Source organism: Anguilla anguilla, chromosome 4 (genome assembly GCF_013347855.1).
Source record: "Anguilla anguilla isolate fAngAng1 chromosome 4, fAngAng1.pri, whole genome shotgun sequence".
NCBI lineage: Eukaryota > Metazoa > Chordata > Actinopteri > Anguilliformes > Anguillidae > Anguilla > Anguilla anguilla.
Window position 1 is genome coordinate 67,366,944 of NC_049204.1, and position 27,719 is coordinate 67,394,662.

General features: G+C 50.9%; 2 protein-coding genes across 2 annotated transcripts in view; both read right to left on the minus strand.

Annotated features, from left to right (window-relative positions):
• palld (palladin, cytoskeletal associated protein) overlaps positions 1-26,452 on the minus strand; it is a 67,691-nt gene extending 41,239 nt beyond the window's left edge. The window contains 3 exon segments of the mRNA XM_035415063.1: positions 2,471-2,646; positions 22,613-23,350; positions 26,205-26,452. Of these exon segments, the coding sequence (XP_035270954.1) occupies positions 2,471-2,646; positions 22,613-23,349 (913 nt within the window). The 5' untranslated portion in view covers position 23,350; positions 26,205-26,452.
• The window catches only part of LOC118225964 (tripartite motif-containing protein 16-like), an 890,716-nt gene that overhangs the window by 659,434 nt on the left and 203,563 nt on the right, over positions 1-27,719 (minus strand). The gene's annotated exons all lie outside the window — the stretch shown is intronic.

Consider the following 27,719-nt stretch of genomic DNA (forward strand, 5'->3'; position numbering starts at 1 on the left):
AGGGGGAGAGGGAGAGGAGGAGTAAAAGAGAAAAGGGGAGAAAGAGAGAGGGAGAGAGAAAAAGGGGGGAGGGAGAAGCGGGGAGTGGAAAGAGATCAACACAGAGACAGAGCGACCAAGTGGATGAGATGAGAGGAGAAGAACAGATATGAGAGGAGCAGAATGAGAGGGAGAGGAGCGGATTACACACAGACCACTGCACTACAGAGCACTGGATGGATGTGTAATAATGCAGAAAAAAGAAAATGGAAAAACATTCATAATTGTGAGCGGATAACGATGCTAATTCTCCTGGGCTTGAGTTTCTTGTCTGGACTTGAACACAGGGGTGGATATTTGAGAGATTTCTGCCCCTCTTACAGGAACACTGAGGCGTGACATCTGCAAAGAACTCCCAGAATTCTTTGTTGTCTCCATTAGTGACAGGACACACTTATATCAGTGCAATGGAGAAAAGAGCAGACACACTGAGAAATCAGACACCCTCTAACAGACAGACAGACAGACGACTATTCCTCCTCCTCTATCACCTCTACTCTGCAGGAAAGAGGAGCAGGAATCAGACGTCCTCAGGCAGGGAGAGAAGGCGCTTCCTGATTGGTGCTCTTTGTTACCTGTCACTTCATTATTCACTCCTAGTGCTGAACAGGCATCCTAACCCTAACCCTAACCACTGTACTACCCTAACCCTAACCCTAACCACTGTACTACCCTAACCCTAACCCTAACCCCAGGCCCCTAACCACTGTACTACCCTAACCCTAACCACTGTACTACCCTAACCCTAACCCTAACCACTGTACTACCCTAACCCTAACCCTAACCCTAACCCCAGGCCCCTAACCACTGTACTACCCTAACCGTAACCCTAACCACTGTACTACCCTAACCCTAACCCTAACCCTAACCCCAGGCCCCTAACCACTGTACTACCCTAACCGTAACCCTAACCACTGTACTACCCTAACCCTAACCCTAACCACTGTACTACCCTAACCCTAACCCTAACCACTGTACTACCCTAACCCTAACCCCAGGCCCCTAACCACTGTACTACCCTAACCCTAACCCTAACCCCAGGCCCCTAACCACTGTACTACCCTAACCCTAACCCTAACCACTGTACTACCCTAACCCTAACCCTAACCACTGTACTACCCTAACCCTAACCCTAACCCCAGGCCCCTAACCACTGTACTACCCTAACCCTAACCCTAACCACTGTACTATCCTAACCCTAACCCTAACCCTAACCCCAGGCCCCTAACCACTGTACTACCCTAACCGTAACCCTAACCACTGTACTACCCTAACCCTAACCCTAACCACTGTACTACCCTAACCCTAACCCTAACCACTGTACTACCCTAACCCTAACCCCAGGCCCCTAACCACTGTACTACCCTAACCCTAACCCTAACCCCAGGCCCCTAACCACTGTACTACCCTAACCCTAACCCTAACCACTGTACTACCCTAACCCTAACCCTAACCACTGTACTACCCTAACCCTAACCCTAACCCCAGGCCCCTAACCACTGTACTACCCTAACCCTAACCCTAACCACTGTACTACCCTAACCCTAACCCTAACCCCAGGCCCCTAACCACTGTACTACCCTAACCGTAACCCTAACCACTGTACTACCCTAACCCTAACCCTAACCCTAACCCCAGGCCCCTAACTACTGTACTACCCTAACCCTAACCCTAACCACTGTACTACCCTAACCCTAACCCTAACCACTGTACTACCCTAACCCTAACCCCAGGCCCCTAACCACTGTACTACCCTAACCCTAACCCTAACCACTGTACTACCCTAACCCTAACCCTAACCCTAACCCTAACCCCAGGCCCCTAACCACTGTACTACCCTAACCCTAACCCTAACCACTGTACTACCCTAACCCTAACCTTAACCACTGTACTACCCTAACCCTAAACCTAACCCTAACCACTGTACTACCCTAACCCTAACCCCAGGCCCCTAACCACTGTACTACCCTAACCCTAACCACTGTACTACCCTAACCCTAACCCTAACCCTAACCACTGTACTACCCTAACCCTAACCCTAAACCTAACCCCAGGCCCCTAACCACAGTACTACCCTAACCCCAGGCCCCTAACCACTGTACTACCCTAACCCTAACCCTAAGCCCAACCCTAACCCAAGGTTCCTAACCACTGTACTACCCTAACCCTAACCCTACCCACTGTACTATGCACACTGCTGCCACATGCAGTGACACTCTGCAATCTGCTCACTTCCTGTTCTGAGCAGAAGTTGAGTCACACACACGCCTGTGGCCAGCAGAGTCACTGCAAGCGGACACACAGGACCTATCCATAGCACAGGACCCCAAGAGAAAGGTGTGTTGATGGAGCCCTGTCAGCACTGTAGCAGGTGAGGAAGGTGAGGGGGGTGAGGGAGGTGTGCGGAGCATGACGCACGCGCGTGCCACACCTTCGATGTAGACCTCTGCAGAGGTGTTGTCGGCTCCCAGGTAATTGGACGCCACGCAGGTGTAGCGTCCGGTGTCGTCCTCGAAGGCCTCTGTGATCACCAGCGTGTGCAGGTCCGCATGCCGCGAGATCTGGATATCAGGACAGTGATGCAGCTCCCGCCCCTCGCAGAACCACCTGCCAATGAGAGAGAGAGCAGGGCTGTCAATTACAGCGCTGCAGCCAGTCAGACACCGTGGAAGGGTTGCACCCGGCTCAGTGCAGAAAGCACTCCCCTCACAGGAGGAAGGTTAGAGTCCCCCTGCTGCTGGGGGATCCACCCCCCCACCCCCCCTACCCCCCCCCAATCCCTGCTGTGTTTCTCGACTGTGAACAGTGCCCCCCCCCCCCTTCCCCTCCCTCAGTAGACTGGCAGGACACACCAGGAAGTGCTGCCCCCGCTGCAGCACCCCCACTGGGGGGGACTCTGGCATGAAGGGCCCAGACACAGCCATACAGTCTCACTATCTGAACAGGGAGGGGGCGGCTACAACTTTCCAGAAACTTCGAGGAACAAGAGGAGACATTAGGCAGCTGCCGCTCTGGCAAGAGCCTGACAGATAGAAGCAAAGCACAGAGAAACAGCCTGACAGACACAGACAGAGCACAGAGAAACAGCCTGACAGACACAGACAGAGCACAAAGAAACAGCCTGACAGACATAGACAGAGCACAAAGAAACAGCCTGACAGACATAGACAGAGCACAGAGAAACAGCCTGACAGATACAGACAGAGCACAGAGAAACAGCCTGACAGACACAGACAGAGCACAGAGAAACAGCCTGACAGACACAGACAGAGCACAGAGAAACAGCCTGACAGATACAGACAGAGCACAGAGAAACAGCCTGACAGACACAGACAGAGCACAGAGAAACAGCCTGACAGATACAGACAGAGCACAGAGAAACAGCCTGACAGATACAGACAGAGCACAGAGAAACAGCCTGACAGATACAGACAGAGCACAGAGATATAAGGGCTAGCCTGCTTGCAGGGAGAGGGTTCATTCCGTAGATGAGCGAGGCAAGGACACGCAGATGCTACCACCTGGAGGAGCCCGCAGATCCAGAGTCAAACCCACTAACGGACGCAGTTTTACGGACCACTGCTTCCCCCGCATCGTTACACGCACTGGTTTGCCATAAAAGGACAATGTGGTTTCAGAAGGAATTCATCAGAACGGAATGTCTGAAGCCAACATTCTGAATCTCCACTAAAGCAAAGGCTGGTACAGCACCACAGCAGCACACACACATTTATGAGCCTGCTGTGTGCATGTGTGTGTGTGTGTGAGTGTATGCATGAGTGTGTGTGTGTGTGTGTGTGTGTGTGAGTGTATGCATGAGTGTGTGTGTGTGTGTGTGTGTGTGTGTGTGCGAGTGTGTGTGTGTGAATGTTTGTGTGAGTGTGTGTGTGCGTGAGTGAGTGTGTGTGTGTGTGTGTGTGAGTGTGTGTGTGCGTGAGAGTGTGTGTGTGTGTGTGTGTATGTGAGAGTGTGTGTGTGTGTGCGTATGTGTGTGTGTGTGTGTGTGTGTGCGTGTGTGTGTGAGTGTGTGTGTGTGTGTGTGCGTATGTGTGTGTGTGTGTGTGAGAGTGTGTATGTGTGTGTGTGAGGGTTTCTCCTGGCTGTAGTGAGGGTTTGTGTGTGTGTGTGTGTGAGAGTATGTGTGTGCGTATGCGTGTGTGTGTGTGTGTGTGAGAGTGTGTGTGTGTGTGTGTGTGTGTATGTGTATGTGCGTGTGTGTGAGAGTGTGTGTGTGTGCGTATGCGCATACACATCTGTAGTGAATGGGGATTCTCACAGGAATGTGTAGTGGAGTTCTGAATGAAAGGAGGCGGGGCTGGGGGAGGGGCGTGGCATGGTGCAGGTGTGTGAGAGTACCTGTGCTCTTCATGCTGCTGCAGGTCGCTGATGCAATGCGAGGTTATGGGAAATGACACAGCCCTACCCCCCCCCCCCCCCCCCCCCGAGTCGGAGGCTACACACACACCCCCTTCCTGCAGCAGCACTGTCTGTCTGCCCCCCCCCCCACCTGTAGCACTGTCTGTCTGCCCCCCCCCCACCCCCCCACCTGCGGCAGCACTGTCTGTCTGCCCCCCCCACCCCCCCACCTGCGGCAGCACTGTCTGTCTGCCCCCCCCACCCCCCCACCTGCGGCAGCACTGTCTGTCTGCCCCCCCCCCACCCCCCCACCTGCGGCAGCACTGTCTGTCTGCCCCCCCCCACCCCCCCACCTGCGGCAGCACTGTCTGTCTGCACGCACATGACTCTGCCCTTCTGGAATCTTCCCTGGGACCCAGGCAGACAGGGGTGCCTCGTTTCAGATCTGCCCCCCAAAGACCCCCCTCATCCGCGGGTTCGAGTGCAGCTAACACTGCCCCAGGCAGGAGAAACCGCTCCTCATTATTACCACACTGCCCCACAGCCAGGAGAAACCTCTCCTCATTATTACCACACTGCCCCACAGCCAGGAGAAACCGCTCCTCATTATTACCACACTGCCCCACAGCCAGGAGAAACCGCTCCTCATTATTACCACACTGCCCCAGCCAGGAGAAACCGCTCCTCATTATTACCACACTGCCCCAGGCAGGAGAAACCGCTCCTCATTATTACCACACTGCCCCACAGCCAGGAGAAACCGCTCCTCATTATTACCACACTGCCCCAGCCAGGAGAAACCGCTCCTCATTATTACCACACTGCCCCAGGCAGGAGAAACCGCTCCTCATTATTACCACACTGCCCCACAGCCAGGAGAAACCGCTCCTCATTATTACCACACTGCCCCAGCCAGGAGAAACCGCTCCTCATTATTACCACACTGCCCCAGGCAGGAGAAACCGCTCCTCATTATTACCACACTGCCCCAGGCAGGAGAAACCGCTCCTCATTATTATCACACTGCCCCACAGCCAGGAGAAACCGCTCCTCATTATTATCACACTGCCCCAGCCAGGAGAAACCGCTCCTCATTATTACCACACTGCCCCAGGCAGGAGAAACCGCTCCTCATTATTACCACACTGCCCCAGCCAGGAGAAACCGCTCCTCATTATTACCACACTGCCCCAGCCAGGAGAAACCGCTCCTCATTATTACCACACTGCCCCACAGCCAGGAGAAACCGCTCCTCATTATTACCACACTGCCCCACAGCCAGGAGAAACCGCTCCTCATTATTACCACACTGCCCCCACAGCCAGGAGAAACCGCTCCTCATTTCACTAATGACAGGATGACTGGATTCTGACACAGTCTCTGCTCTGTAAACCTGAGGCTCATATGGTTGACTCTGTTGTCATACTGTTGAGATGCTCAGGCTGAGAGGGGCCTGTTTAATGAGTGCTATGCAGCCTTTCCAAGCAGTAGCAGTGCTCAGCTCTGTTTCAGTCAATAAGGGAGAGAGTGAATCACACCTCCTTGCAGGTCCTCCATTCATGGGGCAGTTGAAGCCCCAGGGGCCATTTTAGAGAAGGGAAATGTCTCTTTGGCTGGTGCCTGTCCTACTGTTAGTCACACATACCGAAATGAGTCACTTCAGCTCCCCAAACAGTCTACAAAACGGCCTAATAAGACAGTGAAATGGTGCTGCCACAGCTGCCAGTATAAGAGGTAATGAAGGTAGAGGCCATTACCTGCCTATAAAACTACATATTAATCAGAGCCGTAATGGCTGGCCATTAGGGATAATTACTGTGGAAAAAGGATTAGAGCCGGCCAGAGGGTTTGTTGCCCAGCTCCCTGCAGCTGCTTGTGCCAGATGTTGCGCGCGTGTGGGGGCGGGGCCTGACTGGCGTGACTGAGGGAAAGCAGGACATGCTGACAGAGCGGGAGGTCTGCTGTACATCACCCTGTCACCAGCACTGAGCTATCAACAGTACTGTCACACACACACACACTTACACACTCACTTACATACACACACACACACACACACACTCACTTACATACACACTCTCACACACACTTACACACACACACACACAAACACACTCACTTACATACACACACACACACACACTTACACACTCACTTACATACACACACACACACACACACTCACTTACATACACACACACACACACACTTACACACTCACTTACATACACACACACACACACACGCTCACTTACATACACACTCTCACACACACACACAAACGCACTTACACACTTATTTACATACACACTTACACACTCTCACACACACACACTTACACACTCACTTACATACACACACACACTCACACTTACACACTCACTTACATACACACACACACACACACACTCACTTACATACACACTCTCACACACACACACACAAACGCACTTACACACTTATTTACATACACACTTACACACTCTCACACACACACACTTACACACTCACTTACATACACACACACACACACTCTCACACACACACACTCACACACACTTACACACTCACTTACATACACACACACTTACACACTCACTTACATACACACACGCACACTCACACACACTTACACACTCACTTACACACACACACACACACACACACTTACATACACACACACACTGTCACACACACTTACGCACATACATTTAAATACAATTACATATACACACACATACACACACACACACACACACTTACACACTCATCTACACACACACATGTCGGTGGAGTGTGCATGTGAAGACTGACTCCAGACCAGCGCCCCTCTCCCACTGTCCAGTCACCTCACATAACCCAGCCTGCTGCTGAGATCGACCCACCACAAACTACCAGCATTTCAGCACACATACGGACCAAGACCAGAGAGAGAGAGAGAGAGAGAGGGAGAGAGAGGGAGAGGGAGAGAGAGAGAGAGAGAGAGAGAGAGAGAGAGGGAGGGGAGAGAGATGGAGAGAGAGAGAGAGGGAGAGAGAGGGGAGAGAGAGAGCGATGGGAGAGAGAGAGGGAGGGAGAGCAAGAGGGAGAGAAAGAGAAAGAGAGGGAGAGAAAGGGAGAGGGAAAGAGAGGGAGGAAGGGAGAGAGAGAGGGAGAGGGAGAGAAAGAATGTGAGGGAGGGCAGGAGAGAGAGAGAGAGAAGAGAGAGAGAAGCAGTACTGCCTATCCTGGGCCTTGGCAATAAACATGATCTCAGGGAGCTAGACACAACTTCAAAATATGAGGAAAAGAAATAGAATACTGCAAGTTATAATTGTTTTGTTCTGGTCAAAGTCAAAAGTCAAAGTCAAATTTATTTAAAGTGCATTATCACCAACATCAGTCTCAAAAAACTTTACAATAAAACAAGCTATACATAAAATAAGATAGTATGCACACACACATATAGAAAAAACTCTTTCTCTCTCAGTTTCAGAAGAAGAAGAAAAATAAAGGAAACACAGCTAAGGGAGGGGGATTTACAGGAACCTGTACGAGTACACACCGCAGTGTGAGTCCTGTATGATTACACACCGCAGTGTGAGTCCTGTAGGATTACACACCGCAGTGTGAGTCCTGTACGATTACACACCGCAGTGTGAGTCCTGTACGATTACACACAGCAGTGTGAGTCCTGTATGATTACACACTGCAGTGTGAGTCCTGTATGATTACACACCGCAGTGTGAGTCCTGTATGATTACACACAGCAGTGTGAGTCCTGTATGATTACACACCGCAGTGTGAGTCCTGTATGATTACACACCGCAGTGTGAGTCCTGTAGGATTACACACTGCAGTGTGAGTCCTGTACGATTACACACCGCAGTGTGAGTCCTGTACGATTACACACCGCAGTGTGAGTCCTGTACGATTACACACCGCAGTGTGAGTCCTGTACGATTACACACCGCAGTGTGAGTCCTGTATGATTACACACTGCAGTGTGAGTCCTGTACGATTACACACCGCAGTGTGAGTCCTGTATGATTACACACTGCAGTGTGAGTCCTGTACGATTACACACCGCAGTGTGAGAACGCTGTTATCACTTCATCCACCGCGATAACCGATCTGGCAGAACACCAGTGTAAACAGCACTCCATATCTCTGAATGTGTTGGGATAGAAGTGGAAGCACACCTCACAGTCTTACTGACTGGTCTTCAAGCTGTGAGCGGCTGTTAACGAGCGAGCAGGTGCAGCCTACAGAGAGATCACGCTAACTCACTGCTTCCCCTGGGTGTGTTTTTCTACGGGGGGTCAGGAGATCTGCATTTCTTAAATGAGTTAAATTTAGTTACATGTTTCTGTCACCATAAATGCTAAATTACACATATGTTAGTTAATAACATTAGCTACTGATGTTTTCCAAAGATTAACTGTTCTGTTATTCCATAAATGATTTATAGGGCAAAACAACAAGGAAACCTCTTTCACAGAGTGTTAGTTACACAAACACCCCTCAGAATAATTCTTCAGAATCCTGCAGAACACACACACACACACACAGACACACACAGAGACAGAGACAGACACACACACACACACACACACACACACACACAGACACACGTGCCTGTAGACTTTAACCCTGCTTAACCATTACCCATTAACTCTGTTCAGCAGCCTGACCAGATCCACAGCAACACAACACACCCAGGCTGCCTCTTCCACTAACTTTCATTAATGCGTCTGTAATACCTTCATAAGCCTGACCACAGCAGAGAAAAGACCACAGAAACAGACAGCAGCAAAGTCCCGTGAACGCTGCGTAGTTAGCAGATACATTTACAGTGTCTGTACGGCAGCTGGCAGACACATTCCCACACTCTCTTACCTGTGCACTTTACCTCCGGATCCAAACAACAGAACAATGCAGCACACACTACCACTCACTGTCACCGGGGAAAGAGAGAGAGAGAGGGAGAGAGAGAGAGACCTGCCAAATTCCACACAGTCAGAGGGACTGACAGAGGGAGAGCGACAGAGGGAGAGGTAGGGAGGGAGAAGGAGTGAGTGGGAGGGATAGAGGACGGGTGCTCATTGAGGGAACAAAGTTTCCTGTTACAAGCTGAGGACTCTGTCCCAACCACACACAGTCTCAACCACACACTGTCCCTGAATCACACACGGTCTCAACCACACACTGTCCCTGAATCACACACAGTCTCAACCACACACTGTCCCTGAATCACCCAGTCCCAACCACACACTGTCCCTGAATCACACAGTCCCAACCACACACTGTCCCTGAATCACACAGTCCCAACCACACACTGTCCCTGAATTACACAGTCCCAACCACACACTGTCCCTGAATCACACAGTCTCAACTGCACACTGTCCCTGAATCACACAGTCCCAACCACACACTGTCCCTGAATTACACAGTCCCAACCACACACTGTCCCTGAATCACACAGTCTCAACTGCACACTGTCCCTGAATCACACAGTCCCAACCACACACTGTCCCTGAATCACACAGTCCCAACCACACACTGTCCCTGAATTACACAGTCCCAACCACACACTGTCCCTGAATCACACAGTCTCAACTGCACACTGTCCCTGAATCACACAGTCCCAACCACACACTGTCCCTGAATTACACAGTCCCAACCACACACTGTCCCTGAATCACACAGTCTCAACTGCACACTGTCCCTGAATCACACAGTCCCAACCACACACTGTCCCTGAATCACACAGTCCCAACCACACACTGTCCCTGAATTACACAGTCCCAACCACACACTGTCCCTGAATCACACAGTCTCAACTGCACACTGTCCCTGAATCACACAGTCCATCTATCACACACGGTCCCTATAAAGCACACAGTCCATCTATCACACACGGTCCCTATAAAGCACACAGTCCATCTATCACACATGGTCCCTATAACGCACACAGTCCATCTATCACACACGGGCCCTATAAAGCACACAGTCCTCAGTTACTCACAGTCTCTGTTGCACACTCTCGGCACAACCACGGATCGGGCTGGATTCAGTTCTGTGGGGGGCATCACTGCACCCTGTGAGGTCTCTGTACTGTTTTTAACACTAGCTATACTTCATACTGGGTACTTATTGTGTAGTTGTGTAATATATACAAAGACTGATAGACTGACACGATGTAGAATATTGAATGTATGACACCACTTTCTGCCTTCGATGTTCTTTAAGTGTGTGTCGGTGCTCTCTGAATAGATCATAGTGAGGGCTTACTCCACAGCCTCCAGCACCTGGCCTCTGAGTCACTCAGGCATTGCATTGTGGGAAAGCTGAGGTCTCTCTGGTCTTCCAGGTTCTCAGGTTTCCCTGGGTGCTTGTAGGTGGCCTAAGCTCAGTTTTCCTGTTTATTTTTAATATTTTGTTTACAGCCTGTTTCTCTGACATACGAGCGAGGTCAAACACCTCCACCACTTATCTGCAGTATCTATTAAAGACCCACTTCCCCTCCCCCCCTCTCTCTCTCCCTCTCCTTCACTTCTCTTTCTCTCTCTTGATACCCAAAAGATGTGTCAGATCTGCAGGATGCCTGTTTATAGTACGCAAATATATCTCAGGCTTCCTACTGTCCTGTTTGTAAGAGAGAGAGAGAGAGAGAGAGAGAGCGAGAGAGAGAGAGAGCGAGAGAGAGAGAGAGAGAGAGAGAGAGAGAGCGGTGTACATGCACGTGTTCAGTAGAGCCCTCCTAGCAACAAGTGCCACAAATACCATCCACCCCATGCTCAGTGTCTTGGCATGCACTTCAGACAGAGAGGAGTCTTCACACAGTCACCAAAATATCCTACACACACACACACTCAAACACACACTCACACACGCACACACACACACACACACTCACATGCACACACACACACACATTCACACACATGGACACACACTCACACACATGCACACTCACACACACACACGGACACACACTCACACACATGGACACACACTCGCACACACACATGTATTAGGGATAGACGATATATCGTGGCAATTATTGAATGCAATAACAGTCATAGCCATTGTGTGGTGTATTACCTTTCTTTTGGCCTTTTTCTCTTTAACTATACCTGATGAAATAGTAAACAACTACACTTCAGGCCACGTGAAATGATTCCAGGAAAAACATCACCACGGTTATCTCCTGGGTGATCAAAACACAGCCAATCAGCATCATCACATGATCACATGGAAGCAGCGCGACCTTGCTGCTGATTGGATGCTGGTCTTATCAACGTCCAATAGATAACAGCGGTTGCGTTTCTTTCTCCAGAAGCATTTCAAGCAGCCTCTTTAGTTTGGTTGTTTACCACTTCAGGTAAAATTAAAAAGAAAAAGATGAAAAGAAAGGCAATGCACCATATGGTGGCTACAACTGTTATTGCATTCGATAATTATATTTGCAATACATCACCTATGCCTAGCATGCATACACACACACACTCACACACACACACACACGCACACACACACATGCTCACACACACACACACGCACACACTCACACACATGCTCTCACACACACACTAGCGCAGCACTGACGGTGAAGTCTGCATCTAGCAGGTATAAAGCCCTTCCCCTATGGCAATATCTGTCTGTTTTTACCCTAAAATCATAAACCAATTCAGTTCCAAGAAACAGAATTTCAGTTACAGGTACATAGAGAACGGAGGGCAAAGTTACAAGTACATAGAGGACAGGAGAGGACGGGGGGTGGATGTGAAGCGAGGAAAAGAGGGGAGAGGAGAGAAGAGGAGGGGAGGGGAGAGAAGGGGAGAGCAGAGTAGAGGAGAGGAGATGAGGGGAGAGGAGAGAAGTGGAGGGGAGGGGAGAGAAGGGGAGAGCAGAGTAGAGGAGAGGAGAGGAGATGAGGGAAGAGGAGAGAAGTGGAGGGGAGAGGAGAGCAGAGTAGAGGAGAGGAGATGAGGGGAGAGGAGAGAAGAGGAGGAGGGGAGGGGAGAGTAGAGGAGAGGAGGGGAGAGGAAAGGAGAGGGAGATAATGTGTGTAACAGAACAGGGCATCTGCAGATACAGGCACCCCCATCATAACCCTCCTGAGAAAAGTTCCGACATGAATGTATGTGGTGACCCCCCCCCACCCCACCCCAACCCCCCTGCGGTTCAGCCCAGCAGCACCCACAGAGGCCTGGGCCTGGTCCTCAACCCTCACCTCAGCCAAGAGCAGTGTCCCACACACACACACACTGTATACACAAACACACACACAGATGCTATGCATGTGCTGCAGCTCCATTGGACAGCGCACCCCTGAGCTCTGTGTGAAGCCCCTGGTCTAGACCCCACTCTACGCCCATAGCACCCCTGAGCTCTTACACAAGCTAGCACACACACACACACACACACACACAGGACATTTGTTGTGACAAAACCCCTGGCCCTGGACCCCACTGTGCGGTTCATGTTGGAGCCCAGCTGTGATGCCACAGCAGCCCATAACCACACCCTGCCTGTCAGACTCCATGTCCCACAATGCAGCTCCCTGACTACAGGTACTCTATCTGAATACTCTATCTGACCACAGATACTCTATCTGCTCATCATGCACTCATCCCTATATGCTTATACCAATGTCTGCAGCAGCTAAGACTGCTTTCATTAAGAATATTCATTTATACAGGAAAAAATAAAAAACTGTATCTCAATCTGAGGATACATTTCTACACACATCCCCAGTGATTCCAATTTCTAACTTCTAAACGTAGCAGTCTAACAGAAACAGTTAACATTCTGTTTCTGATGCTCAGTACAATTCAAATGCCTGTGGTAAAGAGAGAGGGAAAACAAGGGAGAGAGAATGTGGCAGAGAGGGGGAAAGAGGGAGAGAAAGAATGTGTCAAAGAGAGAGGGAAAGAGGGAGGGAGAGAATGTGGCAGAGAGAGGGGGAGAAGAGGGAGAGAGAGGACGTGACAAAAAGAGGAGAGAAGAGAGAGAAAGAATGAGTCAAAGAGAGAGGTAAAGAGGGAGGGAGAGAATGTGGCAGAGAGAGGGAGAAAGAGGGAGAGAGAAAATGTGGCAGAGAGAGGGGGAGAGGGGGAAAGAAGAAGAGAGAGAATGTGGCAGAGAGAGGGGGAGAGGGGGAAAGTGGAAGAGAGAGAATGTGTTTTTATAACTGCAGTACTGGGGTTGGGGCGTGCTGTGTGGATATCATTACAAGCTTGTTCTGCGTCAGACAAAAGCTGCAGTCATCCACAGCGCCTGTGCAGGAAACCCCAGACTGCCTGTTCACAGAACACCCAGGTGCAGTGAGCACTGAGGTCCCAGAACAGCACCCCCACTGCAACCTCTCTGCACCCTGCGCCCTGCACCCTATACCCTGTGCCCTGCACCCTATACCCTGCCCCCTGCGCCCTACCCCCTGTGCCCTGCCCCCTGCACCCTATACCCTGCCCCCTGTACCCTGCGCCCTGCACCTGTACCCTGCGCCCTGCACCCTGTGCCCCGCACCCTATACCCTGCACCCTGCACCCTGCACTCTGTACCCTGCGCCCTGCACCCTGTACCCTACGCCCTGCCCCCTGTACCCTGCGCCCTGCACTCTGCACCTGTACCCTGCGCCCTGTACCCTGCGCCCTGCACCCTGCGCCCCGCACCCTATACCCTGCACCCTGCGCCCTGCACTCTGCACCCTGTACCCTGCGCCCTGCCCCCTGTACCCTGCGCCCTATACCCTGCGCCCTGCACCCTATACCCTGCACCCTGTACAATGAACCCTGTCAACACTGCCCCCTAGAGCCTGGGCATGGTGTTACACCACAGAGACAGCACACCACCCCCTAGAGCCTGGGCATGGTGTTTGGCGGTAAATGCCTGTCACTGAGGCAGGGTGTGAGGCCAGAGCACAGAGCTTCCAGAACCGTGAGAAGACCAGAGCTGCAGGGCTGGTCTCCCAGGAGACAGGCCTGCCACTCAGCTCCCAGAAAGCCAGGAGCAGAGGGACACCCACCTGGGCCAGTGCCCAGGCACAAGTGCAGTTTTCCCTGCACACACCTGGGGCCTGGCACTGCCCACCAGGCTCTGCCAAGCTTATTTCATACAGATATCTCCCTCCCTTTCTCACACACACTCTCTCTCTCTTGCTCCCTCTTTCTCACACTCTCTCATTCTCTCTCCCTCTCCCTCCCTCCCTTTCTCTGTCTCTCTCTCTCTCTCCCTCTCACACTCTCTCTGTCCCTCTCTCACACACTCTCTCTCTCTCCCCCTGGCACAGCAGGAAACCGGAGCTTAGCGAGCTCTCATTGAGTCCTTTGTGAGAGTGGTAATTATATTCCATTCAGCAGCCTGTTTATCACAGGGCTGTTTGTTACCTGCAGGCTGCAGTTTCTAAGGCGTGGCCAGCAAAGTCTGTGTTTTGCTTGCCTTTCCCCTGTAATTAGCACATTTATCATAATGCCCAATGCACACACAGGGATCAGGGCAGGGCCCTCTGGCAAAATAACCAGCGCAAGCACAACCACAGTCCCATGAAAACGTCACTCAAATCAGCTGTACCCTAAAACTCTCAGCTATGACCCTGTTTGGGAGAGTGAGCGTGTTCAGGGTGTGGGGGGGCAGCTATGACCCTGTTTGGGAGAGTGAGCGTGTTCAGGGTGTGGCGGGGGGGCAGCTATGACCCTGTTTGGGAGAGTGAGCGTGTTCAGGGTGTGGGAGGGGGGGGCAGCTATGACCCTGTTTGGGAGAGTGAGCGTGTTCAGGGTGTGGGGGGGGGGCAGCTATGACCCTGTTTGGGAGAGTGAGCGTGTTCAGGGTGTGGGGGGGGGGGGGGCAGCTATGACCCTGTTTGGGAGAGTGAGCGTGTTCAGGGTGTGGGGGGGGGGGGGGCAGCTATGACCCTGTTAGGGAGAGTGAGCGTGTTCAGGGTGTGGGGGGGGGGCAGCTATGACCCTGTTTGGGAGAGTGAGCGTGTTCAGGGTGTGGGGGGGGGGGGGGGGCAGCTATGACCCTGTTAGGGAGAGTGAGCGTGTTCAGGTGTGTTCAGGGGGAGAGACGCACAGTGGCTGATTTAGAGCCCTCAGCACACGCATCACAAACAGGCGGGACAGTGGCTGGGGGGCGTCGGCCGTAAAGCTGTCAGCAGGACGGGCGTGGCCCCCGCTTCACGCTGTCCCGTGAAGAGGGGCATGGCAGAGCAGCGGGTCTGGCAGGGGGGTGGGGGAAACCCTGCCCCTGTCCCACACTGGCGGGGGGGGGGGGGGGGCGGGGGGAACCCTGCCCCTGTTCCACACTGACAGGGGGTGGGGGTCTGGCAGGGGTGGGGGGAACCCTACCTCTATCCTGGACTGACAGAGGGGTGTGAGTTTGACCCAACAAGGTGTGAATGTTCCACTTGTACTCCAGGTCCTGGGGCAGAGGAGCTGCAGGAGGCCTTTGCTAAGGGGCTGGGGACAGCCGGTTCCCCACAGGTTCTGCGGGGCTAGGAGCAGCCGGTTCCCCACAGGTTCTGCGGGGCTGGGGGCAGCCGGTTCCCCACAGGTTCTGCGGGGCTGGGGACAGCCGGTTCCCCACAGGTTCTGCGGGGCTGGGAGTAGCCGGTTCCCCACAGGTTCTGCGGGGCTGGGGGCAGCCGGTTCCCCACAGGTTCTGCGGGGCTGGGGGCAGCCGGTTCCCCACAGGTTCTGCGGGGCTGGGGGCAGCCGGTTCCCCACAGGTTCTGCGGGGCTGGGGGCAGCCGGTTCCCCACAGGTTCTGCGGGGCTGGGGGCAGCCGGTTCCCCACAGGTTCTGCGGGGCTGGGGGCAGCCGGTTCCCCACAGGTTCTGCGGGGCTGGGGGCAGCCGGTTCCCCACAGGTTCTGCGGGGCTGGGGGCAGTGCGCAATAGCAGCCAAGCAGCGGTGCGGTCGGCAGGGATGACATCACGGTGCTTATCTGAGCGATCTGACGCTCTCCCACATGCTGTACATGTGTAACGGCTTTCACAAAGTTCACGGAGTAGAACGTGCTCGTCTGGGTTCACGTGTTCTCAATAGATGGCTGTTGGGTGTTTGCACGCCGTGTTTACAGTATGTGGAAGGAGTGTGTGTGATAAAGTCATTAGTTACACTTGTTGGAGTAGTTTAGTATTAACCCCTTAAGCAGCTCTGTGGTAAGCACATTTTCTGTGTGGGGTTAATGTGTCATAAAGATGTGTGCAGTTAGTGTGTTGCACATGCGTGTTCGATTAGTACATTGCACAAGTGTGTGGGGTTAGTGTATTGTACATTACTGACCACACTCTTACACACACACATCCCCATGAACACTATCTATCAGTGTGTGTGTGTGTGTGTGTGTGTGTATGCGTGTGTATGTGTGAGTGTGTGTGTATGCGTGTGTGTGTGTGTGTGTCTGTCTGTCTGTGTGTGTATGTAAGTGTATGTATTTGTAATTGTATGTAAATGTATGTGTGTAAGTGTGTGTGTGTATGTGTATGTATGTGTGAGTGTGTGTGTATGTGTGTGAGTGTGTGTATGTGTGTGTGAGTGTGTGTGAGTGTGTGTGTATGTGTGTGTGTGTGAGTGCGTGTGTATGTGTGTGTGTGAGTGTGTGTGAGTGTGTGTGTGAGAGTGTGTGTGCTGTTTTCTCTGTAGTGAGAAGGTTAGCTGTGTGTGTTTCTGGTGGGGTACTCAGGCAGGTGTGATCAGGTGCAGTAGACCTGTCTGACCTGTAGATGAGCACCTGCAGTCCCTCCTGGACTTCATGTCTGTTTTACAGTCTCCTCATATCCACGCAGCTCAATAAAAATGAAAGGCCTCAATTTGTGCTTCTCCCTCATAAAGCTATACTGAGTTAATTCTCCACGGGATATCAACATAGTGTCAAAGTCTACCTTGCACCAAGACCCCCCACCACACCCGTTCCAGTCATTATACAGGAGTTTACCGTGAGAAATAATCATCAAGCGCTGCTTGCCAAAATAAACTCGGGTGTGAAAGTGTAAACAGCTCCCCTTCGCTCAGATCAATGAGTGAGCACTACAGAATCACAGCTTCAGAATGCCTGTCTCTCTCACAGCACAGCTTCAGAATGCATGTCTCTCTCACAGCACAGCTTCAGAATGCCTGTCTCTCTCACAGCACAGCTTCAGAATGCATGTCTCTCTCACAGCACAGCTTCAGAATGCCTGTTTCTCTCACAGCACAGCTTCAGAATGCCTGTTTCTCTCACAGCACAGCTTCAGAATGCCTGTCTCTCTCACAGCACAGCTTCAGAATGCCTGTCTCTCTCACAGCACAGCTTCAGAATGCCTGTCTCTCCTGCAGTGTTCAACTTCACACCATACTTCATACCACAGACTATTATGTTGATCTAGGTGGTGATGCTGGGGGCCTCTTTCCAAAACATGACTCCTCCCGAACCATTTATGCTCTCTTGTGTCTGTCCCCCTGAACAATGAAGAATCACCTTTCTATTCACCTCAGCCCACTCGCACACAAACAGGCCTTCAGAAGCTGTCTGTGCACACTCAGTGCCAGCCTGGTTCATTCACAGGAAGCAGCAGTGCATGTGATGTCTGGGCTATGCTTATTACTCTTCAATCATATCAGAGCGGCGGGGCTGTCACTCAGGCAGGAATGCAGGCAGAAAGGCGTAGCAGTGCAGTGACCTGGAAACGCCCACTCCCTGTGTGAGAGCAGGCATGCACAGAGCACGTCTGAGGCCATAGCAGCGTCTCTCAACCCCTCTCACAGACAGAAAATGCCCAGAATCACAATACGCCTCCAGCGTGTTAGCACAAGGCTAAGTCCAGTCAATGCGCTAGACTATGTGTGCAGTGCTAATGAGGATGAGAATGAAGAGCCTGAGAGTACAGTATTAATGAGGTTGAGAATGAACAGGCTGTGGGTGCAAAGTGTTTATGAGGTTGATAATGAAGAGGCTGGGTGCACAGTGTTAATGACGATGAGAATGAAGAGGCCGGGTGTAATGTTAATGAGGAGAAGAATGAAGAGGCCAGGTGTAGTGTTAATGAGGGTGAGAATGAACAGGCTGGGTATAGTGTTAATGAGGATGAGAATGAAGAGGCTGGGTGTAGTGTTAATGAGGTTGAGAATGAAGAGGCTGGGTGTAGTGTTAATGAGGAGAAGAATGAAGAGGCCGGGTGTAATGTTAATGAGGATGAGAATAAACAGGCTGGGTGTAGTGTTAATGAGGACGAGAATGAACAGGATGGGTGTAGTGTTAATGAGGATGAGAATGAACAGGCTGGGTGTAGTGTTAATGAGGATGAGAATGAACAGGATGGGTATAGTGTTAATGAGGATGAGAATGAACAGGATGGGTGTAGTGTTAATGAGGATGAGAATGAACAGGCTGGGTGTAGTGTTAATGAGGATGAGAATGAACAGGCTGGGTGTAGTGTTAATGAGGATGAGAATGAACAGGCTGGGTATAGTGTTAATGAGGATGAGAATGAACAGGCTGGGTATAGTGTTAATGAGGTTGAGAATGAACAGGCTGGGTGTAGTGTTAATGAGGATGAGAATGAAGAGGCTGGGTATAGTGTTAATGAGGATGAGAATGAACAGGCTGGGTATAGTGTTAATGAGGTTGAGAATGAAGAGGCTGGGTGTAGTGTTAATGAGGATGAGAATGAAGAGGCTGGGTGTAGTGTTAATGAGGTTGAGAATGAAGAGGCTGGGTGTAGTGTTAATGCGGATGAGAATGAAGAGGCTGGGTATAATGTTAATGCGGATGAGAATGAACAGGATGGGTGTAGTGTTAATGAGGATGAGAATGAAGAGGCCGGATGTAATGTTAATGAGGATGAGAATGAAGAGGCCGGGTGTACAGTGTTTATTCCACCATTAGTCAGATGTTCAAACTGGTCCACATGACTCCACTGCCGTGTTTCAGTCACTTTCCATTTTTAAACTAAACTCTCCATAAACAGCAGCCCATTGCTTACTAACACTGGACTGTTCCCAGCAGGGAGGTTCAGGGGTGCTGGAGGTAAGGGCTTCAGTTGTACACTGAAAGATAACCCCTGGGCCATGTGCACACTTTCTCTCACCAGTCTGTGATTCTCTGTGTCAAAAAGCTCTTCCTGAAGGGAGTTTTACATTTCTCCGGAAAGATCTAATGTGAAGAAGTAAAATACGTTTGACCCTGTGACCGCCATTTCCAAAGTGGATTTGACGCCATTGTTCTCCCAGAGTGGTAAAGGATGACTTCCTGCTGGCATGCAATATGAGGAACACCCAGACCAGCAAGCTCACCTCGAGCCTGCTTCACCCACCACTGCAATACAAATAACTACATTACCCACAATACACCCCACAGGAATACACCTGCCTGCAATACAGGCCTGCTTACTGCACTTCACTGCACCACACATTAGTGTTACACCTCGCTGCAACACATCTCACTGTGTAAAACCCCCCATAATGCCAGTGACCAACAGCAAACCCCCCCCATCCACCAGCACACTGTGTGTTTTTGGTCATTGGCTATGGAACATAATGCTCATGTATTGCAATGTTTGTAATAATTACTGAAATTTCTGTAAAGATTTTGGATTTGGAATAATAAAAAATTGGTCATAAAAAACGTCACATAATTCATGTTTCTGAAAGATCACAGCAGGTTCATAGCATTTACACATCCTTACATTCAATCCTTAAAATACAACACCATCTAGTGGCAAACCCTTTGTACTGCAGTAAGAGTTCAGTACTTGCACTGAGATAGAAAATGGCATTTAATCGAACTACTTCTAAAACACTTCAGATTAAAAACTTGCTATCCAGTGCAATACTTTGTTCAAGGGGAGTTTAATATAAACAACTCTCAAAACCAGCAGTGAGTGTGCCACTAACAACGTGTCTATGATAATTTGTGGTGCTTATTTAAAAAAACAGTCTTTTAGTAGTCATTTAGCAGCACAAAACTGATTACAGCCATGAAGCAGAGGGAGAGGGGGAGTGTTTGGCTGCAGAGGGAGAGTGTTGGGGTGCAGAGGCTGAGGGGGAGCGTTGGGGTGCAGAGAGATGGGGAGGGGCAGTGTTGGGGTACAGAGGGAGAGGGGCAGCGTTGGGGTGCAGAGGGAGAGGGGCAGTGTTGGGGTGCACAGGGGGAGTATTGGGGTGCAGAGAGAGATAGAGTGTTGGGGTACAGAGGGAGAGGGGGAGTGTTGGGGTGCAGAGAGAGAGGGGGAGTGTTGGGGTGCATAGAGAGAGGGGGAGTGTTGTGGTGCAGAGGGAGAGGGGCAGTGTTGGGGTGCAGAGGGAGAGGGAGAGGGGCAGTGTTGGGGTGCAGAGGGAGAGGGAGAGGGGCAGTGTTGGGGCGCAGAGGGAGAGGGGCAGTGTTGGGGCGCAGAGGGAGAGGGGCAGTGTTGGGGTGCAGAGGGAGAGGGGCAGTGTTGGGGTACAGAGGGAGAGGGGCAGTGTTGGGGTGCAGAGGGAGAGGGACAGAGGCAGTGTTGGGGCGCAGAGGGAGAGGGACAGAGGCAGTGTTGGGGCGCAGAGGGAGAGGGAGAGGGGCAGTGTTGGGGCGCAGAGGGAGAGGGAGAGGGGCAGTGTTGGGGCGCAGAGGGAGAGGGAGAGGGGCAGTGTTGGGGCGCAGAGGGAGAGGGGCAGTGTTGGGGTACAGAGGGAGAGGGGCAGTGTTGGGGTGCAGAGGGAGAGGGACAGAGGCAGTGTTGGGGCGCAGAGGGAGAGGGACAGAGGCAGTGTTGGGGTGTCTCCTGTTTGAGGCGCCCTGCTCCCTCAGGGTGGGAAAGCGCAGCATCATGGCATTGCTGGGATTCCTGCACCCAGAGCCTCCTGACCGTCACCATACCGCTTATTTATAACCCACACCCCTTATAGCCCCGTCTACTGCTGCTTCTGCCCTCCCCCTCTATCCCTCTCTCTGCCTCTCTATCACTCCCTCTCTCTACCTCTCTCTCTGTCTCTCTACCTCCCTATCGCTCCCTCTCTCTCTGCCTTTCTATCACTCCCTCTCTCTACCTCTCTATCCCTCCCTCTCCCTCTGCCTCTCTATCACTCCCTCTCTCTACCTCTCTATCGATCCCTCTCTCTCTGCCTCTATCCCTCTCTGTCTCTCTATCGCTCCCTCCCCCTCTACCTCTCTATCGCTCCCTCTCTCTCTGCCTCAATCCCTCTCTATCGCTCCCTCCCTCTCTCCCTCTGTATGTCTGCATTTGTTGCTCTCCTCTCTCTCATTCCCCCTCCTCTCTCTCTCTCTCTGTCATCCATCTCCAGCTGCTCAGCACTCTTTCATACATACCTGAAGCCTGCCTCCAGTCTACAGTCACATGACTACAGTCTGAGTTAGTATGTGTGTGAGTGTGAGTGACAGTGTGTGTGTGAGTGTGTGTGTGTGTTCTGCAGTACACTGACTCCCCTGTTTTTTCAAGGATAATGCCACAAAGCTACCTGTATGTTTTTCACTCTTAAGACATTCAGAAAGCAGGCCTGATCAGAAGCTCACAGAAGGCCCAAAGCCGGGAGTCGGAAGTGATCTTCAGAGAGGGGGTGGAGAGGCCGGGCCCCACGCGCTGCCGCTCGGGGCTAAATATAGAGGCCATGTGTACGGCCTCGCCATACCGAACCCCCACCTGGCCAAAGAGCCATAAAGGAGGCATAGCTCCAGCACAGCTAAAGGACACATCCAAAGCAGGCTTCAGCACACTGCCATGAATACCCACCTCCTCCAGGAACCTGAGAGCCAGGCCAGCAAACCAGGCACTGCCACTGCACAGAGAGCTCAGCTCCAGAGCCAGAATAAACCAGGTTACAGTGCGGCACTGCAGCACCAGAACCAGAATAAACCAGGTTACAGTGCGGCACTGCAGCACCAGAACCAGAATAAACCAGGTTACAGTGCGGCACTGCAGCACCAGAACCAGAATAAACCAGGTTACAGTGCGGCACTGCAGCACCAGAGCCAGAATAAACCAGGTTACAGTGCGGCACTGCAGCACCAGAGCCAGAATAAACCAGGTTACAGTGCGGCACTGCAGCTCCAGAGCCAGAATAAACCAGGTTACAGTGCGGCACTGCAGCTCCAGAGCCAGAATAAACCAGGTTACAGTGCGGCACTGCAGCACCAGAGCCAGAATAAACCAGGTTACAGTGCGGCACTGCAGCACCAGAGCCAGAATAAACCAGGTTACAGTGCGGCACTGCAGCTCCAGAGCCAGAATAAACCAGGTTACAGTGCGGTTTCCTACCGGACCAGCGGTGGGGGGTTCCCAGTGACCCTGCACTCCAGCCGGATGGGGCTCCCTTCGGCCACCTCCTGGCTCTTCAGCTTCTGGGAGAAACGGGGCGGGGCCACAGGCTCCTCCCCTGCAGTGGGCGGGGCCAGCCGCTCAGCGTCGCGCGGGCCCTTGGGGGACAGGTAGCCACTGTCGGGGGAGGACGTTTCCTCGTCGCCATGGTGATCAGGGTTGCCGGGGCCCTTGAAGATGGAGGACAGCTCCTCGATGAAGGTGGCCGCGCGGCTGCAGAACTCGCTGGCGGAGGAAGCGCGCTCGCTGAGCGACAGGTCCGCGTGGGCCAGCCGCGGCCCGTCCTGCTTGTACACCGCCGGGGCCATGGAGCGCTGGCACACGTGCTTCTCCCGCCCTGTGGGAGGGGCCTGGGGGGCGGGGCCAGCGGCCTGGGGCAGGTCCTTAGGGGTAGGGAGGGGTGTGGTTTGGGGCGGGTCCTGGTTTGGCTCCCCCTCCTCCTGTGCAAATGCCTCTCGGGCCAGGTCCAGGCTGCGGTCAATCTCATCCTGGCTCAGGAAGGACGACAGCTCAGGAAACCCCTCCCCCTCGGCACCGTCCGCCGCCTGCGGCAGCGAATCCAGGTACAGCTCCCCATCCGCCCAGGCTTGTGAGAACGCCCCGTCCCCCTGCCCTGGACACGCCTCCTTCAGCATCACAGAGAGGGGGAGCGCCTGATCACAGCTCCCGTCCTGCATCCTGGAACACACACACACACACACGCACACACACACGCACGCATGCACACACACACCCACACGCACGCACACACACACACACGCACGCACACACACACACACGCACACACACACACACGCATGCACACACACACCCACACGCACGCACGGACATGCACACACACACGCACGCACACACACGCACATAAACACACAGACACACACATGTGCACACACACGCACATACACACACAGACACACGCGCACGCACGCACACACACACACACACGTGCATGCACGCACACGCACACACACACAGGGTTTAAATCAACAGGAGGTGAACACACAAACATATACTTTCCGAAGGCGAGCTGGCCCTCCCTGAACATTGGTTCCTGTTTTTGTAGAAAGCACTTCTCCAAAAGCTACCTCCTTATATCACATGTCTCATTGGCTGGAGAGCAGTCCCTACCAGACTCACTCTCAGGACTGGCTGATCTCCATGCGCCGCGGGTCTACTTTTTATTTTATTTATTTATTTATTTATTTATTTATTTATTTAACATTCTCAGTGACACATTGAGCATGGGGCCCACATTTCTATGGTTCCATGGTACAATAAAATCAAGAACTTGAGGCTAACACTGTGAGGACCCTGATTACGGACACAAGCTGCATATGAGGCATGAGGCTAACACTGCGAGGTCCCTGATTACGGACACAAGCTGCATATGAGGCATGCGCCTAACACTGCAAGGACCCTGATTACGGACACAAGCTGCATATGAGGCATGAGGCTAACACTGCGAGGTCCCTGATTACGGACACAAGCTGCATATGAGGCATGCGCCTAACACTGCGAGGTCCCTGATTACGGACACAAGCTGCATATGAGGCATGCGGCTAACACTGCGAGGTCCCTGATTACGGACACAAGCTGCATATGAGGCATGCGGCTAACACTGCGAGGTCCCTGATTACGGACACAAGCTGCATATGAGGCATGAGGCTAACACTGCAAGGACCCTGATTGTTGTGTATGAGATATGTGGATAACATGCAGCAGCAGGGCCTTGGCTGATGTGTGAAGGTGTGTATGGCATGCCCTGTATGCAGTGCATGTAATTTGCCATCTGTCATCTGCAAGTTATCCCAGCAGCTGTATTATTTGTACTGCCAGTATTTCATGTATAATCTATGCCAAGGGAAATGTCGGTAAAACACAATAATGCTATACTTGAATATAATGCAACTCTGCCTGTACAAAGGCCTTGAAACACTTTATTCCCATGAACTTTCACAATAATAATAATAATAACAATAATAATAATAATAATAATAATAACAACAATCATAATAATAATAATAATAATAATTATAATTATAATAATAAATTGTATCAGGTGCGACAATACAACACTGCAGAAGCACTTCAACTGATATGAGGTGACTTCTGAAGGAGCAATTAAACAATCAAAAATTCATAATTTCCTACAATATATTGAAAAGTTCACCAGGAGAACTATACATGTGCAATTTAGAAAACTGAAAACAAAGAGGAATACAGACCGGTCTGCTTGAATCCTATGCCCACAGACTCACTCATGCAATATTAAATGAAAATCATTCACTTCTTCAGACGAAGAAATATGCTATGTTTTATCATTCATAAAAGAGTGATAAAGGAAAATATCCACGTTTCATTACAAAAACATAAAAATAATGTTCAGAAAAAGCTGAACTATACAATAGATGCTGTCTATGCAGCCACATTCAATCCACAGAATTTACTGTGACATGCATATGAAATGTGCTTAATGTCATTTCTATTTTCAAAGTGAGTGTAAGTTAATGGAATGCAATTATCTTTCCTTTTATTGCAATTCAAATATCTGTTTCGTGTCCTTAAAGGATCCTCAGTCTGATAGTGTTTGTTTACACACAGGACGTGTGTGCATGAGAGAGAGACAAAATAGAGACATAGTGTGTATGTGTGTGCATGTGTCAGTGCTGTGTTGTTGAAAGAGAGAGAGTGAGAGAGATAGAGTGACAGAGAGAGTGCGAGAGAGAGAGAGACATTCCTCCCATGCAGTGTCATGAAGACCAGCTGTTGTTATTTTTAATGTGGCTGTATTTGTCTGAGCTCAGCTCCTGGTGGAGAGCAGGCCGGATCCAAAACTCAATTATTCATGTGGAAATGATGGTCCATTCTTACCCTGAACAATACATCAGAGCAGCTTACACCTGACAGACACAGCTCACACCCAGACTGCTGCCATACTGCCCACATCTCACTGACATGACGCCTGCATTTATCACCATTATGCCTCTTCTTACTTACGCTTACTTTCAAATGTGTGTTTCACCAGTAATTACACTCAGTCATGATCATTTTCAGGAATTTAGACTCCCAAAGCCACAACTCAAACCATATATTGATTCAAAATGGAATTCTGAGCATCATTTATTTAACCCTTTGAAGAGTGGGTTTTCTGGAATCTAATCTCTAATCACATATTTGTGATCTTACACTTTAATTTAACCAGTTAATCTAACAATTTCTATAGTGTTTAAATAGTCTTCTAAGACCAAAACTACAGACCAACAGACACCAAACTGACTCACACAGGTGACCAGCACATTCATGTATGAAATGAGAATGAGACAATCACACATGCTTGGACATGTATTATACATATTATTTGTAAATAAACACCAAATACCTTCCAACATTGAATTAAATAAACAGCCTTAAAAACCTTAAAACCTTATAAAACACCATCTGACAGACATCCTCTTTCAAAGCCAATGTGAGGTCACTGTGGAGCTTAGAGAAAGGGAAATGAATAAGGAGAGGAAAGGCGGGCAGCTCTTACCTTCCAGTGTGTGGCGCGTAGCGGACGTCTCCAGCTTAAGATGGGTGAGTGTAAGGGCTGAGAGCAGCAGACTGAGGCTTTGGGCAGCGGCTGCTCGGGCTGCTCTGAGTGAGCCGGGGCCATCTGTCCCACACACCGCCTCTCTGAGTGGCAGCTATATTTGGAGCGTGCTCATGTTTCAGTCCTAGCACAGGGCAGGAATACACCACACACACGCCTGGCCTCCCAGCACTCTCACACACACACACACACTCACTCTCACACTCACTCTCACACACACACACACACACACACACTCTCTCTCTTACACACACTCACTCACACATACTCACCCTCTCTCACACTCACACACACACACTCACTCTCACCTACTCACCCTCTCTCACACACACACTCAATCTCTCTCACACACACTCACACTCTCTCTCACACACACTCACTCTCTCTCTCACATACACTCACTCACTCTCTCTCACACATACACACACTCACTCTCTCTCACACACACACACACTCACACTCACTCACACATACTCACACACACACATAAATACACACACACACTCACATGCACACACACACACTGACACTCTCACACACACACACACACACACACACACACACACACACACAGACACACGCCATGAAAGATTAATGTGATTATACTGTACATGCTCTGCGGGGGGAATGCAGACAGTAGAGCCTGATACACTGAGCTCAGAACTGTCTCCATGGTTTGCATCATAGCCACGCCCCAGGATCAGCTGAATCAGTGGGCTACTTCTGTCCCCAACACAGCTAAACAGCACACCTTACAGCACTCACACCATATGGCTGTGAGAGGGAGGTTCTGTATGTGATGTGAGATGGAGGTTCTGTATGTGATGTGAGATGGACGTTCTCTATGTGATGTGAGATGGAGTTTCTGTATGTGATGTGAGATGGAGGTTCTGTAAGTGATGTGACAGGTGGAGGTTCTGTATGTAATGTGAGGTGGAGGTTCTGTATGTGATGTGAGATGGAGTTTCTGTATGTAATGTGAGATGGACGTTCTCTATATGGCTGTGAGAGGGAGGTTCTGTATGTAATGTGAGATGGAGGTTCTGTATGTGATGTGAGATGGAGTTTCTGTATGTAATGTGAGGTGGAGGTTCTGTATGTGATGTGAGATGGAGTTTCTGTATGTAATGTGAGGTGGAGGTTCTGTATGTGATGTGAGATGGAGTTTCTGTATGTAATGTGAGATGGAGGTTCTGTATGTGATGTGAGATGGACGTTCTCTATATGATGTGAGATGGAGGTTCTGTATGTGATGTGAGATGGACGTTCTCTATATGATGTGAGATGGAGTTTCTGTATGTGATGTGAGATGGATGTTCTGTATGTGGTGTTACAGATGGAGGTTCTGTATGTGATGTGAGATGGAGGTTCTGTATGTGATGTGACAGACAGAGGTTCTGTATGTGATGTGACCCTCAGATCAGCATACAGCACTAGGCCTCCATCTTCCCTCTT